Source organism: Platalea leucorodia (genome assembly GCF_965183815.1).
Source record: "Platalea leucorodia genome assembly, chromosome: 8".
NCBI classification, from domain to species: domain Eukaryota; kingdom Metazoa; phylum Chordata; class Aves; order Pelecaniformes; family Threskiornithidae; genus Platalea; species Platalea leucorodia.
Window position 1 is genome coordinate 45,452,369 of NC_138830.1, and position 20,654 is coordinate 45,473,022.

Sequence of the window (20,654 nt, forward strand, 5' to 3'; positions counted from 1 at the left end):
GCTTTGGAATGTATCATGCTATGTTTTCCATCTGACCATTCAGTCAGCTGAAAAATAAAATGGAAAGAGAAGATGATCTGGAAGTGATTCTCTTAGTAGCTTCCTTTCCCATATGACGTATGTCAACCTTTCTCTGATTTCTATCCTTTTTTTTGTTTAGGGTTTTTCTTACTGTGTATGTGTGTCCCCCCAGCAGTTTTATTGTTATTTGGGTCTAGAAATTATTCTAACTATGTGGTTTGTATTTTGGCTGTAGTTTGTGTAATCGGGGCTAGGATTGTTTACTTCATTGCCATCTTGGTTCTGTTAGGTGGGACTAGCTACTAGTTACTTAAGCTGTTATGATGAAAAAGATGGCGATACTTCGAAAACAATTAAACATGGGTAGGTTCCTGTTTGAAAGTCAGAGAAAGTGAATTGCTTAGAGATATAAATAAATGGGAGACGTTTAAAGTTTAAAGAACCGCTTAGAGTTGGAGAGAGGCCATTTATGAACTATGGTTTCCATTTAGTATGTTTTGTAATTCAAGGTCCGGGTTACCAGGCTTTCAGATTTGAAGATGTCTGTCAATGAATACAACGTTCGATCTGAGATTTTGTCTACGGGTCTGGGAACTGACAATCCAGAACATATAATGCAACTTCAGAAGTTGTGCGGACACGTGAAGGTATTAGATCATGCAAAGAAATTGGAGCCTTTGTAAGTGTTCACAACGTTTTTTTCAGCATATACTTTACTAGGAAAAGAATTCTAGTATTTAATTTTAACTGGATATTTTCATGATTAATAGTACTGAATGTGATTTTCATTTAAACACAGAGACAAAAGTGTTATGTCTGCTTTCCTTTAACTATTCTTTAGCCACAAAATCATCATGGAAAGAAAAATATCAATTCTAGAAAATGTTAAACTAGTATTTGATGCAGATGGTCAAGTTAATCATAAAAATATGGAATTTGAATTCGAATTCTGTTATCTTTTATTATGATCAGCGGCTTTTTTGAATGCTTACCAGTCAGTACAGTAGAGCTTATTGTTAGTGTTTGTACAACTGCAGAGATCAGGCTGGAAAGTTTAAACAGTTTACTTTAAAAGGATTAGGGCCATACACTTAGTGAATATGGCAACGTGATGGTTTTTGCAGTAACAGCACTGTACATTTTTTCCTTGCCTTGTAAACTTTTAGAACTGAATAGATACTGTATAAGGTGGAAGGGCACATCTCACTGTGGTCTGTCCCAGATCCTAGGACCCTAGATTTAAAATGCTTATGAGCAAGACATCTGTAGCTTTTTCCTTCTGGCCTCTGTGTGGCGCCTTGTTCAGGAGTTTCTTTAGCTACTTATTCTTCAGTTTGGAAAGCCATCACTGAAAATAAAACTGAAATGCTTTTGTCTGACCAACCAAGGGGTTTTTTAATATTTACAAGGAAGAGAGAAATCTCAAATATTTTCTTTCAGAGAGTAAATATTGCTACATAAACAAAAAAAGGTCCCTGGAATACCAGCATGGGCACTGTATGTGTTGTTTCAGGGTTGGGCATGTTAATTAAGGCTGTTGTTTCTGTGACTTAGCCAGTCAACAAGATGAGGAAGCCTAACCCTCTCCGTAGTTCATTTCCATCTTAGATTAAGGTTCCTGCATTTCTGGCTAGAACTGTATTAGAATTTAATCTTAACCAAAGGATTTGGGTTTTGCTATATTTTGTTCAACTTTAAAAATCAGTATTTGAGAACAGCGTTTGCACTGTTGATTCTTTGAAGGCTTTTTGTAAACAGTACTTGTCAGCAAGATCGAGTTCAGTCTTAATTGCCTTAAGAAGCATTTTTGTCCTGCAAAGAAAATGGCTCACATTGTCATCTCCAAGATGACATGGTCTATGGATACAAGCAGTATGCTTGCTTTGGTATAATCCAGCAGTTATGAATAAAGCCACTCGGTCTCTGGGCCTTCTCTCCAGACCTTTTTGATGATGATGGAGGAGGTTGTGGCCCATCTCTAATGCATAGGCATCTCTCTAATTTACTGTCTTGTTGACTGTTCAATAAATGAACAACCAAAGCACTAGATCCTTCAAACTCTCTTTATGTGATCTTTGGATATCATCCCATGAAGACTTGCTAAATGCTCCAGTCAGTCCTGATTAATGGATGGTGTTCGAGAAACACAGGCTGTCCTTCCCTGCAAGTGTTTCCACAGTTGGAGAGGTACTAGGCCTAGGTTCAAAAGTGGGTTGTGTGGTGGTTTGTGGATTTTTTATTTTTTTTTTTTTTTTCTCTTCAGGAATATCTTCTTGTGGCAGAATATGCAGTTACACGTTGGTTGTGTTGATTTCGCGTGCTTCGTTGCAGACTTCATATACAAAGCTTTTGTCTAACTTCATACTCTATTTGCCCAGTTTTCAGCCCCCTACCTTTCAAGTCCTCCTTCAGCTTCTATGGTACCTCCTTGCTTGGTGGCTGTTTTTAGGGTTTCTGTGTGGTGTGCGAATAACTAAATATTTTTGTAGAACCTTGGTTGCTTTAAGGTAAGATTAGATTCTCTTAGACTTCGGCTTTCCAAAGCTATTCAGTAAATCATAGGAGACTTGACTTTTAAAAAAGCGTTTGATTCCTTCAAGTACATAACTCAGAAATAGTTTCTAAAAAATACTATAAGTTGAACATGCTGTGCTGTATTTTACCTAGCCTCAAAGAATTGCTTAGTTGGAATTATTTGGAAAAGATGATAAGCATTTTTTAAAGGTGGAAGTGGTTAAAGGTATCTCTCATTTATGATTAAAATTACTTTGGTCTTACTAGTCTACCTCCGAAGTAATTAAGGTAAGCTGTGTCAATTCTGAACAAAGATGACTGCGTAGGTGTTTAATACTAAATCTTCAATATGGATTAATTTAAAAGTTAGTATTTATTTATGCAGTCTGAAATATTAGGTGATGGCTTACTAGACTGGATTCAGTCGTCTTATGCCACTAGGTGTTTGAAGGTAGTGGAAGAAAGTATTTTTCATTTGGACAGATGACTCTGTTTCAAAAATTATGCACTGCTGTGATTAGGTTAGCGGTAACTAGGATTAGGAATCCTTTAAATATTAAACATATTTAAACCCTTTCTTTTAAAAATGTCTTTTTCTGTGTTCAGAAGCATAAAGGAAGATACAGCTGGTCCAGAGAATGAGTCCAGTCCACAGAATATGTCAATACGAGAAAATTCTACTGACAACTGTAATTCCTCTGAAATTATTTTGGGGAATCATCCATGTGGTAAACCTTTTCATAATTTCCAAAAATTTTAAAACTTTAAAGTTAAGTGCTTAAGGGTCAACCTAAAAGTTATTTTACCAAATGCAGACTTCTTTGAGTATACAGAATAGCACCATATAGCTAATATTTACAATAAGCCACAAATACCGTACAGTTAGCAGCCTGGAGATGCTGTGAGAGTAAGGCATTTTAATACAGCTGTATTACTATTTGGGAAGTATTCTGTCCTTGAGAGACTCAGAATTGTTTGGCTCTGAATGGAATATGTGAGCAGGAAATCTCTCCTGTAGAGAGGACGAGCATTTTGCTGTCAAAAGCCATAGGGTTTAAGGAAGTTGAAATCTCTTGAAATATGAGGTGAATAACAGCATTGTTCTCTGGGAGGTTTATTTTTTTTTTCTGAGATTCATGGGGGTAAAAATGGCTTCCCCCACCCCCTTTTTTTTTTTTTCTTTTTAATCTAATGCTCAAGGATGTGGTATTCAGTCAGTAGAGGCTTAAAAGCACATGGCTTTGTCAGTCATAGAAGTGGGACAGAGGATGATGTGGCAGCAGTTGGCATGTGAGTTTGGAGCAATGAAAGCTGAGTAATTAAAAAGTTGCAGCAGACAAAAGTCAGATAATATCTTGGAGTGCTTATCATAGAAGACTTTTTTTTTTTTCCTGGTGTAGTAGACTGACTGTAATGCCATGTTTCAAGCTGTGATGGTGACATCAATGTTAGTTCTTTCATCCCTGAAACTCTTAGTCAATTTCTAAAATTACATGTTTCAGGTTTCAAATAAATAATGTCTTGAAACTGGAAAAACCTTTACCTGACCTGGAAAACTGTGCATTTTTGGTGTGGTGGTTTGTTTTTGGTTTTTTTGCTTTGTTTGTTTTTTTTCTTATACCAACTATAATATGCTTTTTAGTTAAAACTTTCTGTTGAATTACTAACTTTATGAAATCTTTCAAAATAGAAGTACCCAATATAAATGCCAAATATAGTCTTGCAGTAGTATTTTGATTGCTAGCAAGTTATTTTTATGATGGTACTGGGATATTCTGGAAGTATCTGGTTTCTGTAGTATAGATAAATATAAAATATCTTTCTGGATTTCTTATTTTTAGATGGTGTAGCTCAAACTAAGGAAGCAGAAGACTCTACCCTGCATCAGCGTAAATGGTACACAAATTCAGAGCGATTTGTTCCCATGCTTGCTTTTTTAATATGAACTGCCAAACAGGACAGTCATCCTTACTGAGATTATCTGTTTTGTGAGTAAATGGGTATAATACAGGTAGAAGTATTCTGTAACGTCGCTGTTGAACTTGAGAGATTACTGTTGCTGTAAGATGTATATGTACATACACACATCATCTTGTGAATCCGTTAAGTAATTTAAATTGTTCTTTTGCTTACTCCTGGAAGCTAACTTTATCCGTTGAAATTACGTAATCTTTGATTAGACACCATAGTAGTAGGAAGTAAATGAAAACAAACACTTTTTCAGCTCAGTCCACAGGTATAAAATAGCAGCTCTGACTCACACTCGTCTGGATTATGTTTTAACCAAAGGCTGTCCTATTTGAGGTCTAAATTGTAGCTCCTACCCTTCTGTCTCTGAGTATTGGTATTTAATGAGATTAATCAATTTTGCGTCTCTCCCCTTAATGTGCTTCTGTTCTTGGGGGGGGGGGAGAAATCTGATTTTATTTTGATAAGGTGTCTGCAACACAAAATTATAGCCCTTCCTCCCCTTTTTCCTTTTTTCCTCCCTCCCCCCTTTTTCCTTTTTTCCTCCCTCCCCCCTTTTTCCTTTTTTCCTCCCTCCCCCCTTTTTCCTTCCCCTCCCCCCCCCCCCCCCTTTTCCTTTTTTCCTTCCCCCTTGAACTAGTAGATGTTCCCCTGCAAAGACTGAGATCACAGTGCTTTTGTAGCAAGCTTGGCTGACATCCTATCACATGCTCTCCTGACACTGCTATTCAGTGCCAAATTATTATGGTTGAGTACACCTACAGATGCTGAAACTCAGCTGATTGTAACCTAATGGGAAAATTCTGGCTGTATGTGAGACAGCTTGTCTAAAACTTGGTTGTTTTTTATTTTGGAAAAAATCCAATTAAACTTTCTTTATTTTAGCTTTTATCCAGAAATAAAATGGTTTCAAAACGAAGAGACTGTTACAGTGAAGGTAAAAATAGCAAGTGTAGCTGACTGTAAATGTGAGTTCGCTAAGGAGAAGGTGGTTTTCAGGTAGGTTTATGAAGTTCAAATATAATAAACACAATGTTTGACTGTCAGCTTACATTTAACTGTTCTAAACTTCTTTATGATGTAGTGCTTGTTCAGGAGACAAATTTTATTTGGCTGACATGGAGCTGCATCAATATATACTTGCAGAAAAGTCTACATATGTGATTAAGGATAAAGAGGCTATTATTGTTCTTGTGAAAGAGAAAAAAGGAGCGTGGTGCAAATTACTGAAGAACAAGGTGAAGTGGAAATTAATTTGAGAATTGTTGAATGTTCTGAACGTATTCACTGTGCATCAGTGCAGATATTTCAAAAAATGTTTTTGTCAACAGAATCCTCATGTGTCTTTTGATTTTGAACACTGGGAAGATTTTGAAGATAAAAGCCCTTTTCCAGTTGGTAAGGAATGAACGAGTCGGTGTTTATAATGCATGAAATGACTAGCATCCTCATTTTTGCATACGCTGTATCTGAAATACTCATTTCAGATATGTGACACTTAGCTGGCTTGCTGAAATTCTCTGAAAACAAATGAGAGGCCCTTTAATAGCAAACTGTAGGCAGCAGGGTATTTTTCTATTGGAATAGCACAGACAAAGAACAGTTTGAAGTAGTTTTTAGTGTTTTGGTGTAGTTTGTAGTCTAAAGTGTGGGGTTTTTGTTGTTTTGGGTTTTGTTTTGTTTTAATACCTACTATATATTTGTTCTGAAGCTCTTGCTTTTTCTTGTTTTATAAATGTTACACTTTGTTAATTACTACTAGGTACCAAAAAATTGTATTGCACTGCTGCAACCGAAGAATTGGTTGACTCCTCTGAAGACAGTGGAACAGAAAGTGATGAGTAATTTGGAGACAAATCTTTTTCCTCTGATAAGAATTATGCTTCAAAATAGTGTCTCTTCCATGATTATTTCCACTGAAATTGATAAAACTAAGCATACAGGTTGCAGAACTGTCCTTAATTTTAAGAGGGAAATAGTGGACAAAGTTCTTTCCTTTGGGTACTGAGAATCTGAAGAAATACTCCATAGAAGAACATTATGTGTGTTTTCCATTGCCTTCACTTTAAAATTATTTGCTTTAATGATGATGTGCACATATGTATGTGTGCTGTCCAAACAGTAAAATCTGAAGTTTGGGTTATGAAGCAGTTGAATTTATTAGTAATTACAGAGCTTCTAGTTTACTCATCTGAGTGAATTTGCTGTGTTAGCAATAGTTGGTAATTTTTGAAGTTTCACAAATGCTGATGATCTGTCAATTGTGTTTCTGCCATATCCCTCATATTCGTACAGTATCAGTTTGTTGGCGGTCATCACATTTATCCGTTCTGCATCAAGCAATTTTTGTTACTTGATTGGAAATATGTTGACTTGGTATGAAATATTGTACAGTACAGCTCACTGTAGTAACTAACTGCTGTACAGCTTCTGTGGAACAACCACTGTGATAGTAGATTCAGTACTGTTTTGAGTTTGACGTTTTCAGTTTTCATGAATGCTCTTATTCCCTCTCATTTATCTAAAACTCTCTTCGCCTTTGTAAATGAACAATAAAATCTTGTCTGTTTAGTCCTAAGGCTTTGCCTTTTACTATACTATCTTTCAGTAAATAATTTTTCTCTGTTACATTTTTGCACATCCGGAACATCGTGCAGTGAAGTGATAGTGTAAAAGATATTTATAATAAATGAATCTGGTATAGATCTCCTTGCATCTGTAGATTTTAAAGCACACTAGTTTCCCCAATGTAGTTATATGGTGATTTAGAATAGAGACTTAACTTTACATATTTATTTTAAGAAGCCTAAAATTTTGTTGTATTCTTGACCAGGAAGAATATACTTGCTTGCTGGGGATTATTCTTTCAAGAAACATTGGCATGCCTTTACTTCAACAATAGGAGAAGGACTTTATATGGATATTAATATGTTTACGCTGACAGCTACAGTTTTTCTAGTATTAGCATATAATAAAGCTGCTTCTTGCTGAATATTTAAGAATATGGATGATGCCAGTGGAAAACTGCCTGCGATGTGACAGAAACAGTTGTAATTGTTAATGTATGGTTAAAAAAATTAGTGCTGTTAGGAACCTGACTACAACTGAGCTTAATTATAACCTGCACCTGAGTACAGGTACCTGCAAAGCTGTAATTGCTGTAAAAGTACTTAAGGAAGTAAGTTATTTAACTGTATTTTGGTCTTGCTCTCCATTGTGATGCAAACAGAAGACTGTCAAATCACCTAATTGGAAAAAAAAAAAAAAAAGAGTGATGGGGCAGGATGTTTTCCTTCGTGTGTTTTGTTCTTTGACTTGTCTGCTATCTAAATAGAATGTAAGGTGATTTTTTCTGCTGGTAGATAAATTAGTGGGTTATTTAATAGACATAAATTATCTGTAATTTTTATTTGAAAAGTAAGACACCTTATAGATAGAAGCAAAAGCTGGTTTTACCCATCCATTCTTAGCAGCTGCCAAGAGCCGTTTTATAAAGAACAGTGTGAAGAATGTAGCAGTACGTTCCAAGAATATTCTCTTGGCCTCAGGCAATTTTTGATCAGGGTCTTCATGAGGAAAAGCTTTTCTGTGGAGTAAAAGTTGCTTGCATCTGTATGTTAATGTAGTATCTATTTTTTATATTTTCTTTTCATCAGCTACCAAATGGAGCCTATCTAGGATGGTGAAGTTACCTCTGTAAAGTCACATTCGTGCTGAGGATAATTTCTGTGGCAGTTACTCACTGTTCTATAATTTGGATGGTGTTGGAGAAAACACAGATACCTGAGAAATTAAGCTTTGATTATCTTTTTTTAATTAAAAAAAAACAAAACAAAACAAAAAAAACCCAACCAAAAACCTGCCTCGCCTCTTCCTGTCAACTGTGCTTTTCCATTTTTACTTGATTCCTACTTCCTCAGTCTTTAATTTTTTGATAGCTAGTATTTGGTCTGAGACTAACTGCATTCTCAATTTCTGGTTTTACTTTATTTCTGTGCTTTCTGTGTGGCCTGTTGAATGTGATGTTGTAAATGATAGCTGCTTTGTTCTTTCAGCAGCGTGATCAAAAGCATCTTGATAGTGTTGCTGGTAAGTTTTGCCATCTTCATAATGGAAAAGTTCCTCTTGTTTATTTTGAGTAATTTTAATGCAGAAAACAAGATATTGTAACATATTGGCAAACAATGAAAACATCTCTGCTGGATGCTGTAATCTGGCTCAGAAATCTTTTATTCTTATATATTTAACATTTTTCAAGTACTAAAGTGTTGCAAAAATAATACACCAGTATGAACATAACAACTTCGAAGGTATAAATGTGTGCCAAACTAAATTGAATCTCCTTCAACCAGTACAGCACTTTAAAACAAGCTGGTACATATAAAATGTTTTATTCAGTAACTTCCTCTGCTGGAACAACTTCCAAAAGCATCTGAAGGTGCATAGTGATGCACTCTGAGGGGGGGAAAAAAGTTATTGTTAGAGGCTTTATGAGAGAACAGTATTTCTGTTCAGACTTACACTATTTTTTTTAAGTGAGAAAATTATCCTTGTGAGTAGTTATCTGTATTTTCTGTATTCATCTCTCAAACTTAAAAAATAAGGGATGGGGAATAAAAGCAATCTTAAGATCCCAGCTACAACATTCCAGGGTTTCTAAACTTGCTTTGAGTTCAGTGCTGTTAATTGCATAATTACTTAATATTTAATAATCCCAAGGAGCAGGAGAGACAGGTGATGGATTTTTTTTTTTTAATGTGTGTAGAACCACTTATTCTGTCCTCTTCAGCTGGATCCATTTTCCCTTTTAATAATATCTGTGTATCCTGTTTTCCCTGAGATAGCTGCAAAGAGTTTCTCTTGAGACTATGCAAAATCATTTTATGAATGGTCAGACTGAGTTCTTGCAGCTTTCACTTTACTCAGCAGCACTGTGATTAATTTTGGTCTTAATGCTGTTAACATTTTCTTTAGTAAGTACAGCAAAACTGATAACCTGAGCTAAAAGCAGATTATTTTGTGGCATAAGAATGTATGTCTGCTAATCTTTAGTTAATGGCTAAAGCAATGTTTTGAAATATGAACAACCTAAAAAACTAACTTTCCAGATAAAATATTTCTGTTCATTTTAGAAGTCAGTTTCTCCGTACTACTACAGTGATGTATTGCTTTTTTATGAATTAAGTTTCATTTTTCCTGAAGTCTGGCATTTTTTTTTTTTTTTCCTCAGGAAGGAGTAAAATACAATATTTAGTAAAGCTTACTATATGCCCCTCACTATATGTCTGGAAGATTGCCTCCTTCCACGCCCCACTCATGATTTAGATGGGATGGACCGTACAATGAGCTTCATTATGGTAATTACTTTAATCTAAAGCTTAGCAATATTCTGTTGAATTTGGAGCTGGCTGCCTGAGGTATACTTACTTGATATTTTTCGGGGCCAGCTGAATTTAAAATGAACAAAAAGTACATAAAATATAAGTCCACTAAGTATAAATAAAACACAGTACAAATAGGCCAGTTCAGGTGCACTGATGATTGGCGCCAGTACCAGTAAAATGGAGACTAATGTCACTATGACTGGAATGATGATGGGTATCTGCAAGATACAAAGCACAAAATTACTTGTTCATTCTTTTGCTGTTCTTACAGAAGTTGCATATACAAAAGAAGAATATTTTCTTTGCCTTATGCAGTTTTTGCTTTTAAAATTTCTGGAATTAGATGGGGCAATTGAAAGAGTAGCAAGAATATGGATAGGGAAAACTCTTCTGCTAAATCATTGACCAAGATCTCTCTGTCTATATTGCAAATTACAGTGTAAAACTTCTGCATTTTGATGAATCTGGGACCTGACTCCAGTGCAATGATGTGGGGTCTTATTTTGGATACTCTTTCAGTGGTAGTCTGTTGACTGCAGTTTCCCATCCCTGAAAATCTGGCTTGTGCCCGTGGTCTGTGCAAGTAAAAATAAACATTGTGTAATCTTTTCCCTGTCCTTAAAAGCTTTAACCTAGTGCAAAACTGGAACAAAGAGAACTACAAATAAATGGCTAGGTTTCATGTAAGGGGGGGGGGACGGGACCCAAGGAGGAGTCTGCCTGAGGATGTTGTTTAAATATCCAAATATTTAGGAGGAGTTTGTGTTTCAGTATTCACGGGAGGAGGAAAAGCCATGCTGAATGCTGAACTTACCCTGATTGGTCTCCTGAGTTCCTTTCTCGTAAACCTCATGACAATGAGTGCAAGTATGGTTAAACCATAAAACACCCAGACTGCGAAACTAAAATAATTTATGAGTGTGTTAATGTCACCAGGGATAATATAAATAATAGCAATGGCCCCCTAAAAATGAAAACAAAAATTAGTATAGTCTATTATAAAAGAAGGCTGAATTTTTACTTCTGTGTCAGTATGGGCGTATGTTTACGGTGTTCGGGTGATCTGTGAATGCTTTTGCTGTTTAAGCAAGAGTGTGAGTGTAAGTGTATTGCAGCACCTTTAGTGTCCACATCCTGTCAACATGTGTTTATTTTTGTGTGCAATCTTAATTCCATTTTAAGTCAAAAGACTTAAAATTTGTATGCGTTAATCCGTTTTTGTTGTTGAGTGTGTATCTTGGAGGAAGTGAAGATACTAAATATATTTTTAGGTTACTAAAGTTACTGGGAGTTGACAGAGCAATTGAATTTTGAATTTATCTTGTTTTACCGTGAAGATAAGATAAATGGGTAAAATCTATTAAAATAACAAGATATTCTAGGTTTATTTTAAAATGTATTGCTGAATAGAATTGGTTTTAGTGAGATGTAAATGCATTCTTACAGGGAGAAAATAGGGTAGTGACAGCTTTCTTTCAGGCATCCTGTGAAATAAAGGATTTGCCTAATACTAACCATTCACTTAACTTTTTTATTTTGTTTTCATGCTGTGGATTCTTAAACATTTTGATTTTAAAATCTAGTTCTAGAATGAAACTGTTCAAATTGAGAAATTGGGGGGTTTTTATATAGTCTTTTCCTAATGTGTTTTTAGCAATTTTCTTGTCTAGATAGTCAAAGATATGCGTCAAGACTGCTGGTAAGAAATAGTAATTTCTTGAATGAAATGAAATGAAAGCGTGTATTATTTGAGAATTTTTGTTGATAGTTTTTCTGTACTTAGAATATATACTTACGTAAAATATGATAGCAGGTGCTGGTGTTAAACGCTTAACGCTAATGTAAGATAGCACCTTTAACATGTGCCCTTCACGACCTGCAACATAAACAAGTCTGGCAAAACAAAAACAAGGCAGTCTAGTTAGTGTGGCACCTAGACTTCAAATGGCATTATTAAAAAAAAAAAAAAAATTAGTACCATTTTCAGGTTTGTTTTATTGTGTGGCTACATCTGACTATAATTTCATCAGTATTTCCTTTGATATGCAGTGGGATTTAAGGAATATTATAGTAGACTGAAATATGGGAAATAACCAGTATTAAAGCAGTGAACTTGAAACTAATTCTGAACCAGTAGTAAAGTAGTGAACTCAAAACTAATTTCAGAATCATTAGTTTGTACATTTAATTTAAAATTATGTTGGAAAAAAATGTTAGCTACTGTGTCCCTTTTAATATTTCATTTTTAATTTGCTTCATATTATAAAGCTATGTTGACAACCTTCTGTCAAAAAAATTGCTCTTTACAGCCCTATCATATTCAGATGGATTTGAAATTTAAAATATTTTTAAATAGTAAACGGAAGCGTTGAACAATTGATAGAAAGGAATAGGTTCTCTTTCCAATTCTTATTTTTATCATTACTGGTGTAGTCATGTACTTACTGGTAATTTTTTTAACTGTTTAATTCTTTAGCTTTAAACTTGATGAGAGGTGAAAAAAACCTCTTGTGCTCTACCTGCTTTGAATTGAGATTGAGAGACCTTATTTTCTAATTTTGCAAACCTGCATAGCCACTGCTTCTTTTTGAAAATTAAACAGTAGATGGATTTGCAGGTACTTTGTAATTACATTTTGTACATTTGGATCAGAAGAATCTCTGTATGTGTATAGATACGTAAATGCATACATAAATATTTCCATCCTTTAAAAACTTTCATTTTAAGATACTTAGAATGGGAGCTTACCTGCCTGCAGTAAAACAGGTCCCATTGGCAGATCCAATTGTAGAAAAGGCCACAAAGAGAGGAACTATCCAAGAGGCTGGGTAAAGGACTCTATCTCCAAATGTCTGGGATATGGGATTAAAATGAATCACTTGGTCATTTTAACTACCATTTGGTATATTCAGTAATGTTGGAGCCTCTTTAAAAGTATGGTAAATGGGTATCTAAGGTATATTACCAATAAAGACATATGTTGTATATTTTGTGAAGTTATTAAAGAATGCTTTTCTAAATGAAGACTTGGATTAATTAATGAGCCACTCTATAAAGAGTGGAGTATTGGTGTCGTTTGAAATGCAGCATCTGTAGGAAACATTGGGAGACATGTAAATAATACAGGGAAATTAAATTCTGTTAAAGACACCTGGTTTGGGGATGTGTCTGCAAAACAAAAAGAAAGATAGCATTGCAGCAGAGAGCCACGCATACACGAGCTGGTTTCAGCCTAATAAAAGGAGTAACACTAGTAGCGACAGCATGACAATCTAGGCCTTGCGGGCAAACAAGTAAAGGACAAGCTCGCTGAGGTTTTTCACTACACTCAGTTTTTACCTGTGCCATGGTATGTTAGTTGTTACTGCAGGATTGATTAGATTTAATGTAGGTGCACTGATCTACTGAAAATTAATTTGAATTCAAACTTTTTGGACAAGTAGGTTTTGGGTTTTTAGTTGGGGGTGATTAACTCTTTCTAGTAAGCCAAGCATAAAGAGTTCTGGTTTTGCGCAAGTGTAACATCAGTGTTGTTTCTTTGTCCAGGAGTAGGACACTCATCAGTGCTAAGCAAGAAGTCTATTTACAGATGTCTAGACCTCTCTATACAGTGCACTCCTTTTGCTGTTTGCTGTGCTGCTTTTGTACTGCTCAGTGGCAGTTCGGAGATCCCGTTGTTAATTTACTCTGAGTTTAGTGCTAGCTGATGTGCGTTGTTCACAGGATTGTAAATTTAGTGGCATACTGAAGAGGACTAGTTCTTAAACAAGATATAACTTGATATACGTTGCTGTACCTCTTGGTGCCAACAAGACGCTGTAATGCACTGAAGTTATCAATTTTAAAAGATTATATTTTTTTAACATTTTTAAGTATTTCTACATTAGTGTACTTCTTCACTGTGCTACACTGCATTTTGCGTGCATGTCACATACTGTTTGTTTTCCCCAAAAACTAACATTAGGAAAAATTGCTGCATGACCTCTCTCAGTTGTCTCCCATGGAAAATTTACCAAGTGCAACTGAAGGGACAGATGTGTTTGTTAAGATTTTAGAAATTTATATAAACTTTAATTTTGTCTGTAATAGTATGTCTTGCAATAATGTAAAAAGGATATTCCTTAGCTTTGTTAAGGAAAAAAGCAAGAGTAAGGAGGAAGCGAATTATGGACTACTTGCTGTTATCTCCAGAATGACAAACTTTGATCTACTGTCATTTTGCATGTGCTTGTTTCTCGGAAGTACTGGAAACACTGAAAAAGGCAGAGCAGCAGTCAGGTGTTATTTTTTCCTTCCGTCTTTTTGGTGCTTATGGGAAACAGTCAACCTCTGAGCTGTAGCTGAAGGCTGCATTACTTCTGCTTGCCTTTTTGGTTTGGTTTTTTTTTTTTCCCCCCCATTGGGATATGACAGAACTACTGTTCAAATTAAGCATTACTGAAATAAATTTTAGATTAAGAAATGACAGTAGATAATGGGGAAAAAGGTGACACTGACAGCTGAGACACAAGTTAATTGTATCTTAAGAAAAATTACAGGTTCCTTTTTGCTCAGGACTTTAATGCACACAGCCTTCTTCAGATGCTCTATTACAAAATAAAGTGGCTTACCACAGCAACTGCCTGGGACTGCAGGAGTTCTGTTGAAGTCATTACGGTGAAATATGAAATGTTTATCAGAACGTAACAAACTGTAACCAAGGGGATTCCAATAATTATAGATAGCGGTAGATTTCTAAAGAATGCAAAAGTAAGACTCCATCAGCATTGCTATATCACTGGTAGAGTTGTCATAGTAAACTGTGGACTCTTACTTTTCCCCATATGCTCTTTAGGTATATTTACATTTCTTTATTGTAGAGCCATGGAAATCAGGATTTTAAAAAAGGAAAAATACAACTTCATGCAAATTTATGAAGCCTGTAATAGATGCTAATAAGCTCTATCTGTTAGTGTTCAAACTTTGAATAACCATTGCTTTTAAAACCAAACGAAAATACATTCCTGCTTCTACAAAAATATTAAGTGTTTGATTTCTGTCATTAGAAATGCTGCTTTCCGACATAGTTTTACCTGTAAGGATTTTTAAGTTCTTCTGTGATGTAGTTGAGTTGATTCCTGGAAGGAAAAACATTCATACAATGTTACTAGCAGTCAGGTGTTAAAATGTTAATATATTATAGAGTCAGGTGTTATTTCTTGTATTATTGTTTTTTACTTTTTCAGTTCAAACAAAAAAACCCAACTTATGGTACAACCAATCTTTTAAGTGGCAAAACTGCAGGACAAAAAACTACGTGAGCTTCTTATCCAAATGTCAGCCTCTTGATTCACTCTTTTCCTCCATTATCTTTTCCTCCTCACAGCTTCAGAGGTATCTCCAAGATTTTGAAATGAGATCGTCTTTATTCTTGGATAAAATATCCCAGAATAACAGAAAAAAAAAATTGGCAGACATTTATCTCGAATTTACAAGATTGCCTTTGAACTTCAAGCTTTGCAATATCTGAGTTGTTTCAAATACAAGCGCAAGCATACCCATTGCAAGGACTGGAGCAAGTCTGCTGATGTTTCACAATAGTTCTGTAAGTCCTATTGTCTAGAAAACTGGCATGAAAACCTTTTTAGGGATTACACCTATCAGAATTATAATTTCCAAATACTCACATTTGCTAGAGCATGTAGACCAGATTGAAACAAGATTTTTACTCATCCAGTTCTGAAAATGTGAGGAGTTGGTATTTACAGTTCAACAGGCTAATTTTCAAATGTCAGTGCCGGCCTGGTGGTTACATATTGAAATCATTGTTTAGGCACCAGCTTCCCTGCCCTCTTTAAAAAATCTAGTTGAATGTCTGAATTAGCAGACATACATGCCTGAGTTGAGACACTCAAAGCTGGAAATAGAACCTGAAAGAATAATCCATTTAAATATAAATTCAGTTTTAAGCATCTAAATGGGACTTGCTTTGTTCTTAATTAAAGATTTATATTCTTAATTCCTTCCAAAATGCAGATGTATGTGCAAACTTTCACAGTTTGAACATTTAAGAATAGCATTAAGGGCTCAGACCTTGATCTTAGATTTGTGCCAACAGAGCCCTAGGCCAATCTATGTTCCCTTTAGCTTCAGGAAATGAAACACGTAAGCTATTGTCTGGACTGTGGCAGAGGTTAAGTTAAATATTCCTGCCAGTAAATAAGTTCATTCTTATGAAAATAATTCTGGAAAGCACTCCTCTGAGTATTAAATATAAATGCTATATGTAGAACATATATGTAAGCCTAAATCCATCCGTATTTGTGATCAGTTTCAAACATAAGTGTTTTTTCTTAAATCTAACATAGTAGATGGTGATGGATAAACAGATCTGGAGATTTAAAATTGAAAGCTGCTCGGGGAAGAAGACTTCAGTGTTTTTACATTAATTCCAAATGAAACTGAGTAAGTGTCAGAATTCATAAGGTTCAAGTTTCAAACTTTTTCTTAATGTGTTTTTTTTATATCTTCCTATACTAATCAAACACCGCTACATATTTCACAAGAAATGGAATTTGCTGGGGTAATCAGAACTGTAACTTCCAGATTTTGGGTTTGGTTTTTTTGTTTTGTTTTGTTTTAACCAAACTGGTGGTGTTCTACCAGAACTCATTAAGAGATTTTTAATAACAAGTCAGATGTTAGCTTTTTCAGATAGCATCTTTGAGTTGTACGAGGAGAGAGTAAACCAGTTAAAGGCTGTTAAACTGCACCCGTTACTGCTAGTAAAGATACCTTACCATCCATCATACGCCCAGAGTCCATTATAAAATGCCAGACTGATAGAGCTAACAGAAATTTTACTGTCCTTGAAAGAATCCTTAAAGTTTTCCGTTTTTCCTGCAAATAAGACAGAGATTACTGATCAATGTTGAAATTAATTCCTTTAATCCCCACCAGATGAAGAAACATTCCTACATCTGTTTCATGTTTTGAAACATCTCACTGTTAATATCAATCAATGCAAATTTTTTATTAATTGATCTGTAGTGTTGCATTTCTCACCCACCCCCTTCTCTAAAAGAAAATACCATAGTTCCCAAGAGATTTGGAACTAAAACACTGAATAAAAAGAGCCTTATTGTTATGCCACTTCTCTCAGTGGGAGATTTTTAAATGGTCATAGCAGAAGCTAAAATAATTTTTGCAAGTAAAGTATATTTAATTACCTTGTGCAAGGAGAACAATTCCACTTACAATAATGATTGTGACAATGATCATTTTAGCAGCCGTGAGAAAATTCTGGAGATAGCTTCCCAGCTTCACACTCAGTGAATTCACTATTGTAATTATCACTAAAAGAAATAAATTCATATTTCTGCATTAAATTTGTCAGAATCGAAAGAAAAGTTGTCTCTTAAACCCCCCCCTCCTTATTTATTGTACTGCTTCTTCCTCCCACTATAGTTTGTCTATACTATTCATACAGCTTTTTAACATACTATGTTTGGATAACTTTTAAAATAGGAAAAACAGTTTTATTAATTAAATTTTTATAGTACATTTAACAAAAAAATACATACTGATGTTGCACAGCATTCTGATAAAAACAGAAATAATCTCTACACAATTTTTCTTCCTTTTCTGATAGAGGTAAGTATTAATTCCACAGCTGTATCTATTTTAATAAAGAATAAAAGAAACTTAGACTAGCAACAAACCATTTTTAAGCCTAGTCTTTTTATATGTTGTTGAATTGGTTATTGTGGGAAGGACTCGCTGTACTCTGTTCCAAAGTTTTCTGTTGCTTTTAGTGTAGGACGGCTTCATGAAGATTAACCTGCTGAAGTCTTACTGTGCAGAAATGCATTCATTAATGGGGGCTGAACGGAAATCACTATGCAATTACAGATCTTGTCTCTTTCTTAAAAAAGTAGGAATCTTACCAATGGCAGCTGCTGCAAGACACTTGATGACAGCTTGGGGTGGATCGCAACCCGGATAAAAAGGAGCTGATGCATATTCCGCAAAGCTGAGGCAAATGATTGCAAATGAACTGGGTTTTGTGACGAATAAACTTGTCCAAGAAAATAAAAATGCTGGAATTGGGCCAAATGCTTCCATAAGGTAAGGATATTCTCCCCCAGATTTTGTGATCATTGTACCAAGCTCAGCAAAACAAAGTGCTCCTGAATAACAAGAAAAGCACTTACTATTGGTTATTTAGTTCATGCACTTCTTAAACTATGACTGGCTAGAGCAGATTATACTTTTTTTTTTTTAATAGGTAGCAAAGTTAAGGATAAATGGGTATATACAATGCGTCATTATATTTTTCATGTTTCAGTGTATTTTACTGTATTTGTGAAATAAAATTTTAATTATTTCTGAGCAATTGGAAAAAATATACTGAAACTAAGTTACAGTCCAGAATTTACTACTACTTGTGTTTAAGACTTCAGCAAATAAGGTACAAACATTCTGATTTTACACTAAATTTCTTTTTAAGAAACCAACACTATAAGAAGCATCTAAGTGATATCTGCACTGGGAAAAAAAAATAGATTTGCTGCACAATTTTGAAGTAAAATGTCTACTAAGCTCAGTGATACTTCTGGATTTATTGCTGTATCTGGCGTTTTGCTTAAAGGTTTTTTGTGTATGCTGTGTACCTGACACAGTGCCCAAAGAACTCCTTTGTGTTTTACTTCTTGAAATGTTCTGAGGTCCTTAGCGCTAAATTTTCAGATGATAGAATATTGGATTTACACAATTACACAAGTGGAAAAATAGCAGAAGTATCTAGCTCGCTGCCAGTAAATTTCACATTTTGCCTGTGATTTAAGTAGAAAAGTATTCTCTGTGTTACAGTTAGTGGATGAAGTAAGAAGAACTAAAACTTGCTTTCAAAATGACCTAAAAATGTGCTTTACAATTTTAAAAACTTAATTTATCTTTTATAAACAGCACATATTTTAAATTTTGCCTGAATGCTACTATGCTCATCAGCGTCTGATTGATTTTTGGTCTAGGTGCCATTAGCCAATTTATGAAATTAGAGTAGTATGCAGAAACAGTAGATACAAAGGTTTAAGCAAAGATTCAGATTCTTTGTTGACTCATTTACCTAATGTCGCAAGAATTCCACAGGCTGCCCAGATGGTTAAACAAGGACCCACAGCTCCAACATTGGCAAGTACTGATTTTGGAGAAACAAAGATACCTGAGCCAATAATTGTACCAACAATCATACAGATTCCACTGATGAGGCCCACCTTGAAATAAAAGGAGACATTTTGGTAAAGTAATTTCTAATAATTCAGTAATTACTTTTCAGTTGAATACAATTATAGTAATTGTCATTACTGATTTATTTTTTCAGCTCTTAGCATATAGCTTTTACTAAGTAATATATTAAACTATGAAGTTTCTCTTCTCTTTTCTTTCCAAGATACATACACCCCCTGTGGCATATTCCTGCTGTTCCAAAAGTACAGCTATTTGGACTTTGCCTGTGTATTTTGCTTTATTAAACCATCCTTTGGATTATGTAGGTCTCAAATCTAACCTTGTACAGGTGAACATCCCCTTTCCACTCTGATTAAACTCTGAAATTCTTTTATGAGCACTTGAGGAATTCTGAATTTTCTAAGCTTCAAAAATTTGCATTCTTGGATGGAGTCCTTTTTTTTTTTTTTTTTTTTTTCTTTTCTTTTCTTTCCCCTTTTTCTTTAAGCAGTTGTTTTCCTCTCCTTGCTTCAGGTATTTGTGCACAGGAATTACCTTGATACTGCTCAGTGGTGAAAAGATCATGTTGTTCTGACTCTGTAGGGACATACGTGTTACATGAAACTACTAAAACTTGAGGCATCTCCTAAAAAAACAGTGGCATGAACTGCTTAAATTTTCCTGTTGGTTAAGGGTGGTCTAATAACATCAATATTTTGCCACTCTTGGCACCAAACTAAAACCCCATAGAGAATCTTTTTCCAGGTTACTTAAATTTAAAAAGGAATTCCACTCCCTCCTGAGAGCAAGTAGCACATCTGTTTTCTAAAGCATCTGTAATTTTCTGGAGGAGACAAATTTTCACTTGTCTTTCTGTACCAGTGGCTATTTCACAGCCATAAAGACAAACTTTCAGAAGCAATGAGCTGAACAGCCCTCTTCAGCCTCGGAGAAGTACACGTGGAAAGAAACAGTAAAGTTTATGAAGTGTCTCACATGATCAACTTTGAAGTGATCAGATAGAAAAATAATTCAAAGACTTAAAAAATATGTATTCTTACTTCTTAATTGTGTTTATATCAGAGCTATTTAGTAATTAGCAGTTTCCTAAAACGTAAACCAACCACACCGTCAAGCTATGAGTATATCACTGCTAAATTGGGATGCAGTTGCAGTTTTTGTACGATGATGCATGTGCCCAGGTACCCCCCTGCTGCCTCCCTCTGCCAGCCCCTCACACGCACGGGGACTGAAGGGGGAAAAGAAAAAGGTTTTTTGCCTCCTTTTGTAGGTTCATCGTTTGGGGTTCATGACTCTGAATGGATTGTCCGTCCTCTTTTCCGTTGTCCTCTCCTTTTCTTTTCCTCAAACTTCCTTCACCCATTTGGTTTACTTGTCGAAATCTCTAAGGAAATAAAAACAAAATATCAGTCTAGCATATTAATGTTTGCTTGAGTTTTGCTGATAGATAGGTGTCCAAAATAGCATAGTTAAATTTTGCCAGAAAACATACACACACACACACTTGCTCATAGGCAAAGGACTTCCATCTAGCTACCT

The 20,654-nt window shown here is 35.1% G+C and overlaps 2 protein-coding genes across 2 annotated transcripts in view; one reads left to right on the top strand and one right to left on the bottom strand.

Annotated features, from left to right (window-relative positions):
- The window catches only part of TDRD12 (tudor domain containing 12), a gene marked incomplete at both ends in the record, with an annotated part of 35,950 nt that extends 29,602 nt beyond the window's left edge, over positions 1–6,348 (top strand). Inside the window, 7 exons of the mRNA XM_082319073.1 lie at positions 531–700; positions 3,142–3,263; positions 4,377–4,431; positions 5,389–5,502; positions 5,588–5,741; positions 5,835–5,901; positions 6,266–6,348. Coding sequence (XP_082175199.1) covers positions 531–700; positions 3,142–3,263; positions 4,377–4,431; positions 5,389–5,502; positions 5,588–5,741; positions 5,835–5,901; positions 6,266–6,348 — 765 coding nt within the window. The remainder of the gene's footprint in view (positions 1–530; positions 701–3,141; positions 3,264–4,376; positions 4,432–5,388; positions 5,503–5,587; positions 5,742–5,834; positions 5,902–6,265) is intronic.
- Positions 6,349–8,893: 2,545 nt separating this feature from the next.
- Positions 8,894–20,478, bottom strand: SLC7A9 (solute carrier family 7 member 9; the record flags this gene model as incomplete). The annotated part of the gene is made up of 12 exons (XM_082319972.1): positions 8,894–8,958; positions 9,931–10,105; positions 10,702–10,851; positions 11,684–11,780; positions 12,636–12,739; positions 14,498–14,621; positions 14,960–15,004; positions 16,667–16,766; positions 17,096–17,221; positions 17,813–18,055; positions 18,994–19,141; positions 20,374–20,478. 12 exons carry the CDS (start codon positions 20,476–20,478, stop codon positions 8,894–8,896), a joined length of 1,482 nt encoding a protein of 493 aa, XP_082176098.1.
- Positions 20,479–20,654: the final 176 nt, after the last annotated feature.